The sequence below is a fragment of the Labrus bergylta genome, chromosome 3 (genome assembly GCF_963930695.1).
Source record: "Labrus bergylta chromosome 3, fLabBer1.1, whole genome shotgun sequence".
NCBI lineage: Eukaryota > Metazoa > Chordata > Actinopteri > Labriformes > Labridae > Labrus > Labrus bergylta.
In genome coordinates, this window is record NC_089197.1 from 34,026,182 (window position 1) to 34,035,811 (window position 9,630).

A 9,630-nucleotide genomic window follows, 5' to 3' on the forward strand; every position below is an offset into this window, starting at 1 on the left:
TCAATTCAATTCAATTCAATTCAAAAAACTTCATATTCATAAAATATTTAAAATTGTAGTTGGATAAAAAAGACAATACAATAATGTTAAGATTTGAATTGATATAAAGCACTATATAAAAGCCAGACTGAATAAATGAGTTTTAAGACTGCGTTTAAAAATCTCGATATTCGATATTTAAGCTTTTTAAAAATCGGTAGGTGGCGGTAATGCAACACAGATGGATGCCAACCGACATTAAACACCACAGAAGAAGAAGCATTCACCAAATAGAAGGTTGTAGCTTCCGTGTGCATCACATGACCGGTGGATCGTGGCCGGTGGATCCGGTAGCTGGAGCAGCAGCAGCATGGAGCACGGAGTGCGCAGCGGGCAGGGTCCCCCTCTCACACAGGTGTACAGGTGTCTCCTGACGGGCCGCTGCCCCGACTGGACCGCTGCGGAGGTGGCGGACGTCGTATGCTCCGCGGTGTGCGGACCGGTGCCCGGTGGTGAGGACAGAGAGCGTTGTCATGACAACAGCGTGGCGCTGTCCTGCATGAGCGTGAGTCTGGTGGACAAGATCGCCTCCTGCCTGACGTCACGGAGCGTCAGTCCTGCGGTGACGTCATACTGCGAGGAGGTCCTGAGGCTGCTGCTCGGAGACGGGGATCTCATGTCTCAGCTCGTAAGTGACTGCACGATTGATCAAGATCTAACATGATTATTATGATCTAATGCTGTCAAAAACGATACGTCTCGATACCAGATATGTTTTAAAATATCGATGATATTAAAAAGAAACTTAAAAACAAATACAGATCTACAGCCAAATTTTGAACCAGAATTGAAAGCAAGCACTAAAAATTGGAGAGGAGAATGCTTACTCATCTCCTGCTCCTCCATCTAGTCAAAGTGTTGCTAACATACAGTAGTTGTTCCAATATTGTGTGCCTAGAAGAACTTCTGTTTTTGTTGCCATGGTTTAGAATCAGGTGGTTTCACATGTAGTTCTACAATAACATGTTAAAATCCTACCGCTCTACAGGTGCATCTGTTCCAGTCCAAGGACCTGATCGTCTCACACCTGGCTGCTAAGAGTGTGTCAACGTGTGTTTTCTATTCTCTACAAACATCAGTGAGTTCTCTTGTCTGCTTTTTATAAACACTATGCAAGTCTTTATCAGGATCAGAAATACTTTATTAATGCTTCGACGTTACAGTAATACATATTACAACAGGAGATATATGAATAGAATAAGAACTATAAGAAATAAAGCAACATGAACAAAAAGTGTAGTATTGGACGGTAGAGATATTGCAGAGTTTTGCAAAGTTGGTTCACAGTGCACACTTGTGTTATATTAATGCAATAACAGAATATGGCTATTTTGTTTGTCACTCTTTTCTTGTAACCAGTGATGAACAAAAGCAGCTTGCTTTAAAACGATGAAAACTGTTATTATTTTGTGATTGATCAGCTCAAAAAGTACCAAAACTTTGAAAAAACAAAACGTCACATCATCAGTCATATTCAGGGAGAGAGCAATGTATTTGTGCAATTTACGTCTGTTAGGTTACTAATCACTGTATGCAGGAGTTTGTTGGAACTTTTGACACAACCCTGTTTTAAAAGTTTGTGTAAAATATAAACAAAAGCAGAAAATAATGGATTGCAAAACATTTAAACTCCATATTTAAATATAAGAGAACAAATACAACATTGAGCAATCTCATTGTTTTTGGAAAATTATTAGCACTTAGAGAATTTGAAGCCGGCAACACGTTTAAAAAAACGCAACAAGGTCATGGTTAGCACTCTGTTCGTCACTTATTGTTTGTTTGGGAACTAAAGCGATCATTTCCTGTCAGTTTGAAAGAGGAATGTGTAAAAGGAGTTTTTTATTTGACAGCTGATGATGCTCCAAAGCCTGTATATATGGATCAGCATTATTAATAACAGTGATACCTAATGTGCAGGATACCCATGCCATGTGCACTAATTCACCCCAATACTATCACGGATGCTGGCTTTTGAACTGAGTGCCAACACCAGCCGGAGGGTCCCTCTTGTCTTTATTCAGGAGGATGCAGCGTCCATTATTTCCAAGCAAAAAGTTAAATTTTGACTTGTCAGGGTTTCACTGTTTTTCAAAATTATCGCATTAGGGCATCTGAAGCCGAGGGGTTAGCTTGCGCGCTCCATCGAAGTGGGCAGCTGGGCTTGAATCCGAATCCTTTCCCTACTGAACTGAACTCAGCTTTATTAATTTAGCACCTTTTATACATAAAAACATGAAGCCAAAAATGCCTCACAAAAGAACTGCACGTCATTCCCCACTCTCTTACAGATTTCCGTCTCTATTCACCGTCATGTACTTCCTATAAAGGCATTAAAAGCCCCAAAATAAAACGTTTAAAAAATATTTTGTTAATATTGTACACTACTTCCCAACTGTTTTTGAAGTGAGGTTATAATTCAAAACAAGAAATTACCCAGTATTAGATGCCTAGGACTTATGTTGTTGTTGCCGTTGCATCAATAAAGGTATATTGCTCGATTTTTACAAGACTCCTGTCCAAGTTTACAAATCTGGTATTGTGACAGTTCTAGTGTTTAGTACAGTCAGTGTTATTCTCACAGAAAAACACATGAAATAGATGACACAGTGTCAGTGAGCACATGCAGAGTCAGCCATAGAGGTTTGCTGCAAATATAAACTCTGATTAAAAAAAAGCTGGAAATGTCAGGAGATTCATGCAGAGAATTGATTAATTTTGTCCTTACAGCAGCACGTCGACATGTTCTACTGTGTTCTGATATTACATGTTTAAATATGTGCTTTGACTCCTAAGGGAACCATCTGTCCGGTCTGGAGGCAGACGTGTGTATTGGCGTTTCACAGATCACTCCCCGGTACCGAGTTGGACGCCTGTCTGTGGTCACTGACTGAAGTCTGCAAAAAACTTCTTAAAGGAGCTCATCAAGGTAAAACCAGAACTTCATCAGCCCGCTGAAGGTCAGAGATTTCCTGTGTTTGGTTTACTGACACAGTGTGCAGCACAGTTGTTTCTATATCCTAAAAATAACGCGAGTCAGTTGCCAAATGTCTCATACACTTGGTAATGGGGAGAAGATAAAAAGTCAAGCTATAGCTCTTCAAATACTTAATTATTAAAGTCAATACTGACAGCAATGTTGGAGAGTTTAAAGATAACAGCTATGGCCTGGTCTAAGCAAAGCACAATGTCTGCCACCTACATAGTTATAAAGAATAAAGTCCTTTAACATTAGATATTAAGTTAAGAGTGTGTCAACGTTATCTCAAGGCCCTCTTTTCCCCAAATGACTGAGGGAGTTCTTCAAGGTTCAGTTCATGGATTTCACTATTTTCACTATTCATTAAAAAAACAAAAACTCTTCAGATAAAAACTTCATTGCCCGTCTTTATGCTGATGACACTTTCATTTACTCTTGTGTAGATTCTGTTCTCTAAATCAATGTGTAATTGAAGCTTTTTTATTTTTTTTTTTACTCATAAAGTCAAACTGGTCCCAAACTGAGCAAAGCCAAAATGCATTTTGTTCTCCAACCAAAGACATTTGAATGAACGTTTTGAAATTCTACCTTTTGTCAACACCATTATAGACGATGCAATACAGTGTGAATTTCTAAGTATTCGGATGGATGTAAAAACTTGCCTTTAATAACAACCTTTACATGCTGTAATCAAGAGTTAGATTGCAGCTAGACTGTTCCTCATAACTGAATCATGTTTTCCTGCATTGATCAAGTAGCTCTCCTCTCTGTATTGGAATATGGGGATGCTGTTTATGGAAGAGCGGCCTGAATATCTGCTGAATGTTCTCCACCAATCAGCCGTTTACTTTTCAGTAACCTCTTCTTTTTTTTCTTTTCTTTCATCAGTGATCTTTGGGGAGCTCCTTGCAGCTTTTGACTCGGCCCTGAGTTCTTTATGTTCAAAGTTTCTCCCTGAGGACGGAGGGACAAAGTGTGACCGGGGGACAACACTCTGCCTCCTGCTGGACCTGCTGGAGGTGCTGACTGCGTCCACTTGGATCTGCGGAGCTGCTGTGTGTCTGAAGAGTCAGATAATAACACACAGTCACTCCTCGGCTCTCCTGGAAACAGTCAGCGGCTCCTCAGAGTATTTTGTGAAGAAGCGAGCGTTGCTGCTCTTGAAGAGGGTCGTGCTGCAGAAGGCTGGAGAGGACTGGGCTTCAGGAGACTTGCTGCTCAGCGGGCTGAAACACGAGCAACTCAGCTCAGATATGAGCCGGCTTGCTCACAATGTGCTGACGGCAGTTGCTGCTGATTGGTTGGAGACTGTTCAAGTAGAATCTGCCTCTTTCTTTGGGGGAACCCGGGCGGTCCGAGGTGAAGAAGACCAAAAACCGGATTGTGTGATGCTGAGAGCTGTCAGTCTGCTGCTTCTCAAGTCAGCAGAACTTCGCATCCAATCAGCTGCTGGGACAGGTGAGATCATCATGACAAACACTCACAACTCAACATACTGAAATGACACTATCACTACTGTTATCATTTGAGGTGAGTTTGTATTTATTTCCGTCTCATTTAGGTGATATGAATGACATGATGATATGAATAGAGTGTATAGTTTCAGAACAAATCGGCCACTGTAGTGTCACACAGCACCTCTACAGCAGGGGGCGCACTGCTTACAGCCGTGTTTCTATGCTGTCCTGAGAGCCTCCCTGTGTCCCCTCCCAGCAGGATGGAGCAGAGCCACAGAGGTGTATGGGTACCTGCAGAGTCTGTGGAGCTTCCTGAGGAGATGCAGCGTCCTGCTGAGTGCGCTCACTCACCGCTGCTGCTGGATCAGCGTGCTGTTTGGAGAGCAGGACGACGACATGATGGAGGCGGCCAAAGCTTCTCTCTCCATATTCCTTCATCACAGGTACATACAAAGACGGACTGTGTCTAATATATAAGGGATGGGAATCGCTGGGTAACTCATAATATGATATGACAACAATATGCAAAATGTGACCCACAGTAATAATATCACGATATACAGTGATGCAGCAAATAAATCTGTTTAACCAACTCGGTAATTAGTTGCCAAGGAGCGTCCCTGGTCTTGAAAAATTATGTGATTAGACTGACATGGATCAGAAATGAATGTAAACAATTCACAGCGACGATGAAAAACACTTCATAACACTTATTCAACGATCAGACAGGATCTGGATGGAGATCACACCAACCCAGAGAAGTAATAATGGAGCTATTGCAAAATAATGACAAATGCATGAATATATCCACATATGCTGACACAGATCTGTGGAATGTGTGCTGGAAATTTCTGTTAACACTGCAAAAGGAAGGATCATGAGTAAATCAATGTCTTTGTTTAGTTTAATTCTTCTCGCAAGTAGAAGGAACAAAGCTTCAGAGTGTCAATACAGTCTGAAGGAAAGCTCCAAGTAATCACAATATGCTTGGGTTTATATACACATGCTTCACAGAAAAACCTTCATGCCTATATAAGGATTGCAGATACAGGCGCAGTCAAATATATTCAAAGAGATTCACACAAGACGTCAAAACGGCAAGAATTGTTGACATTGTTAAAATGCTAAAAATTGTTAATGTGACTACAGAGTCTAACCCTCCTGATGGACACAGATTCACCTGCTTGTCTTGACTAATCCCACAATTGTATCGATAAAAGCTTCATAATTCATACTCAGATTTGTCCATCTTGCAGACTAAAACAGATGTCTGTGGTATGAGGAGAAACATGTTAAGTCAGGTGTGTAATGTGACCTAATGCTTTCAACAATAAAGACACCTTGTTGGTGAAATCAGCTGGTGCGAGGTGTGATGCAGCGTCATGTTTTCAGAATGAGTGAACTGCAGTACCTGTTTCTGCCTGCAGGCGGTGCTCTGGGTTGGAGGATTTGGCTGAGTTGGATGCAGCCTGTGCGTCTGGTAACAACCCTCACTGCATTTTCCTGCTTCTGCTCCAGAGCGTCTCCTTCGACCACAGCATCCTCCTCGACTTCCTCATCTCCACGGAAACCTGTTTCCTGGAGTTCCTTGTGCGGTACCTCAAGTACCTCTCAGCTGATTGGCCGGGCTTCACTGCAGCGTGTGGAAGAATCGGCTGTCAACGTTCCCTCCAGCAGCGGTCCTCACCTGCCTCATGTGGTGGGGATGTGTTGGAACAAAAGACTAAAGGTGAGCCGGGTGGGCTCCGTCTGGTACAGTATGGTAGTTCTGACGAGTCCGGTCCAGAGGACATGGAGGTTTGTCATGATGAATCGAGGATGCCGGTTTGTGAGAACAGTCGACTAAATGTCAATCATGATGTGAAACAGGAGATGAGTGGACCACCAGGACCGATCAGACAGAAACAATATGAGTCATCACACTCTCTGAGTCAAGCTAACGCTGCGTTGAAGAGCTCATCATCATCATCGGTGCTACACAGTGAGCAAACGGGTCCAAACATGGCCGCTCTGTCAGGACAGGTGAGCACCTCAGAGAGAACAGTCCTCTGTCTGTCTCAGCTCAGGGTGCTGCTGACCAGGCTGCATGCGAGGAAACTCTTCCCATACAACCCGTCCTCTCTTATAAAGCTCCTCGCACAAGTGGAGAACAAATCTCAGCATCCTGTCCCAGTTCAATAAAACATGACCAATACCACTTGTGTTTTGTTAGGTGGTGTCAAAGACAATTTTTTTGTTCAGATTAAGGTTTTTGTTTTTAAAATATACAATCTCTGATTTACATGGTCGACAGAATCAAAAGGTATGAAGCTTTAAAAAATATGAGGTCTAAGCTGTACAAATATTGGCAAAGTTTTGAGAGTGCAGGAGATTGCCTGCAATTTTTTTCTCATTTAAAAACAAGAAATTGCCCAAAACTGGGTGTTTAGAACTTCAGAATCAGAATCAGAATCAGAAGCGGGGTTTATTGCCAAGTACATTTACACATTTGACTTGGTGTATTGGTGCTAAACAATTAACAAGGAAATAAAGCAGAACTAGCAACAACTTAAATAATACAGTATAAGAAGATATTAGATATATTAGATATATATAGAATAGAATTTAAAAATATAAAAGACAAAAAACACAAAATGTACAAAAGGTGCATTGACGGAGCTGTGTAACTTATAGTTTGAATCTCATGGTATTCTAAACCAGAGTCAATATTGTTTCATCTTTACCAGAATCATATCCAAATTTAAAATTCTGGTGTCATGACAACCCAGTTCAGACCATAATGTGCACAAATCCTGCTTTCTAAAGTCGCAGGATCACAACATGTATGTTTAGTGTTAGTTAAACACAAGGCGTTCTCTCCTCCTGATACATCTGACCGAACCAAACTCTGTCATACCTGGATTCATTTTGATGACCTGTCAGATCAGTACCAGGATGTCTCTGATGGACAACAACTAGCAGTGTTCTGTTTTCAGCTGTGGAGCTCGTGTCCATCTGTCTCGTTGCTTGTGGTTTAACAGTATTTGATTCAAACTTCTATGAAGTGAAGCCCCGTTTCCAAACAGTTGTGTACAATGTAAATGGAGTGAGCTGATTCCAAATAGCACAAAGACAACTTATCAGATGTTGAAACAGAGATATTTAATTGTTTTCAGCGTGTTATGAGCACTCTGTTTTGTTGATCCCTTTGTCTTGAAGGGGTTGCCTAAATTAATGTTAGGCTTTATCCCATCAGTGTAACAATTTGCTTGAATTTCTGTGAGTGAGAACTGGATCAAACATTTATTGGAACGCGCTAAATTGTTCGGTTGTAGTAAAACAAACATCAAAAGAGATAAAACAATGTGGTATACATGTGAATACTACTACACTTTAACATTACTTTTCATTTATGTTCCCAGACCTAACTAACACACAGCCAGTGGTTTTGAACTGCAATGGCTAAAAAACAACCCCAGCCCCACCTGGCTCAGACACAGTGAGGATGGCATGATATGTATGCCAGAAGCACAGCGGCCCCCCCACACAGCTTGCAGCTGGCTGTGTGTGGCAGCCGTCCACATTTTGTACAGAATGGCCGTTATGTCCATCTTTCATCCTGTGGCATTTTAAAGAGGCGGAGGAGAATGAGCAACACCTCAGAAAAGGTAGGACTAAAATTAAAGCCATTGCCAAATTTTTTTTAAATTTCCCCATTGTGGGATAAATAAAGGATTATCTTATTTTATCTTAAAATTAATTTGGCAAAATGATCCCTGAATAATAGCAAAATATTTTCTGTTTTTAGGGAGAACACTGCAGAGCTGTTGAAGGCTGCTTTAGAATAATACATGAGTGACTGTGCAAGTGATTAGGCTGTTCTTGTTTTGATCGGTTGAATGTAAATTCTGCTGCCATTTAATTACATGAACGTGAATTGAACATCTCCTCTCACTTACAGGTACATAGGGACATAATTTTTGGGGGCCTGACATAGTGGGATGCATTGTTGTAAAAATCAAATTCCTGCATTTATTTGTCTGCTGGTGATGCATCAACATGTTATGATGCCATATTGGCTGACAAGAGACTACCTACAAACAAGCTGGAGCGTCACTGGCAAACGAGGTGACTGAATATTGGTGAGTTGTTTTAGTTTAGTTTGGGTATTTGAGTATTTCGCGGTGATCTTTTTTTAAATTATTTTAGAAAATTGATATGGAATTGGAAAAAGGCACCAGGAAGCATTCCCTGACCTGATAACTGTCAGCTGTGTGGCACGTCGCCTCAGTCTGGCCGTGTCAGAATGCCTCATTAAATGTGCCAGGACAACCGTCTGGTTCTACCATACATCCACAAACAGGACCAGCAGTCTCAAAGAAATGGGAGAAATCAAACTGCAGGTTAGCAGCATGCAGTGCAGATCCTTGAGATTAATTTTTTGTTTGATTTAATTTGTGATTTAATTTTGTTTGAAAAAAAGAAACTGAGTGGTAAACATGAACCTGTCCCAACTTTCTTTTAAACATGTAGCTAGCATCATAGTCATATGGGGATATCATTTTACAAAAACAATGATCACATTTAGTTTTCATTTTCATTTTACACAACGTCCCAGTATTTTAGGAAATTGGGTTGAATATCCTGTTTGTGTTGCCATGCATTTGAGTATAAAATAAACAATAAATACAGAAAAATATATCAAGCTATAAAAGAGAGGGTAAAGGAAGATTTACATAATGTTTGACAAAATGCTTCCTCTGTTTCTTTTGGCCCAATGGGAACGTTCCAGATACATATTTTCCATGTGACTATCATGTTAATTATTAGTTCAGAGTCATGAAAGTGCTCTATTGATTTAGTTTGACACTGAGTACTAACACTGTTTGCTCTGTGAGTCCACACAACCCAACCCAACTGAGTTGACTGTAAGCCCACTTACAGCTAACAAACCCTCCAATCTTTGCACTGTTTCATGATGATGTCAGCACACAAGAGAACTACAGATTTAATCAGGACTAAACTCCTGCGAGAAAACTGATGAACCTTTAACATTTTTCTAAAGGTTCATCACTAAAAGCTGAAGATGTTATCCTCTGAACATTAAATACCAATCAGCCCATCCCTCCTGGGTCTTCTGAGATACTGTTTACAAAAACAAGATAACACCTAATT

At 40.8% G+C, this 9,630-nt stretch overlaps 1 protein-coding gene across 2 annotated transcripts; it reads left to right on the forward strand.

Annotated features, from left to right (window-relative positions):
• The first annotated feature begins 288 nt into the window (after nucleotides 1–288).
• lins1 (lines homolog 1) lies at nucleotides 289–6,670 on the forward strand. Of its 2 annotated transcripts, none has more exons than XM_020631544.2 (6): nucleotides 289–667; nucleotides 1,028–1,117; nucleotides 2,836–2,968; nucleotides 3,908–4,477; nucleotides 4,733–4,919; nucleotides 5,904–6,670. In XM_020631544.2, exons 1-6 carry the CDS (start codon nucleotides 350–352, stop codon nucleotides 6,655–6,657), a joined length of 2,052 nt encoding a protein of 683 aa, XP_020487200.1. In that variant the 5' UTR covers nucleotides 289–349; the 3' UTR covers nucleotides 6,658–6,670. The 2 variants fall into 2 exon arrangements, with proteins under 2 accessions (XP_020487200.1, XP_020487201.1); XM_020631545.2 differs by having other exon boundaries at nucleotides 4,736–4,919.
• The last annotated feature ends 2,960 nt before the right edge of the window (nucleotides 6,671–9,630 follow it).

Excerpts from the sequence above, each read along its gene's own strand:
- lins1 (XM_020631544.2), top strand. The coding sequence starts at position 350 with ATGGAGCACGGAGTGCGCAGCGGGCAGGGTCCCCCTCTCACACAGGTG. Across the intron at positions 1,118-2,835 it reads TCTATTCTCTACAAACATCA|GGAACCATCTGTCCGGTCTG; the intron begins GTGAGTTCTCTT and ends TTGACTCCTAAG. Across the intron at positions 4,478-4,732 it reads CCAATCAGCTGCTGGGACAG|CAGGATGGAGCAGAGCCACA; the intron begins GTGAGATCATCA and ends GTCCCCTCCCAG.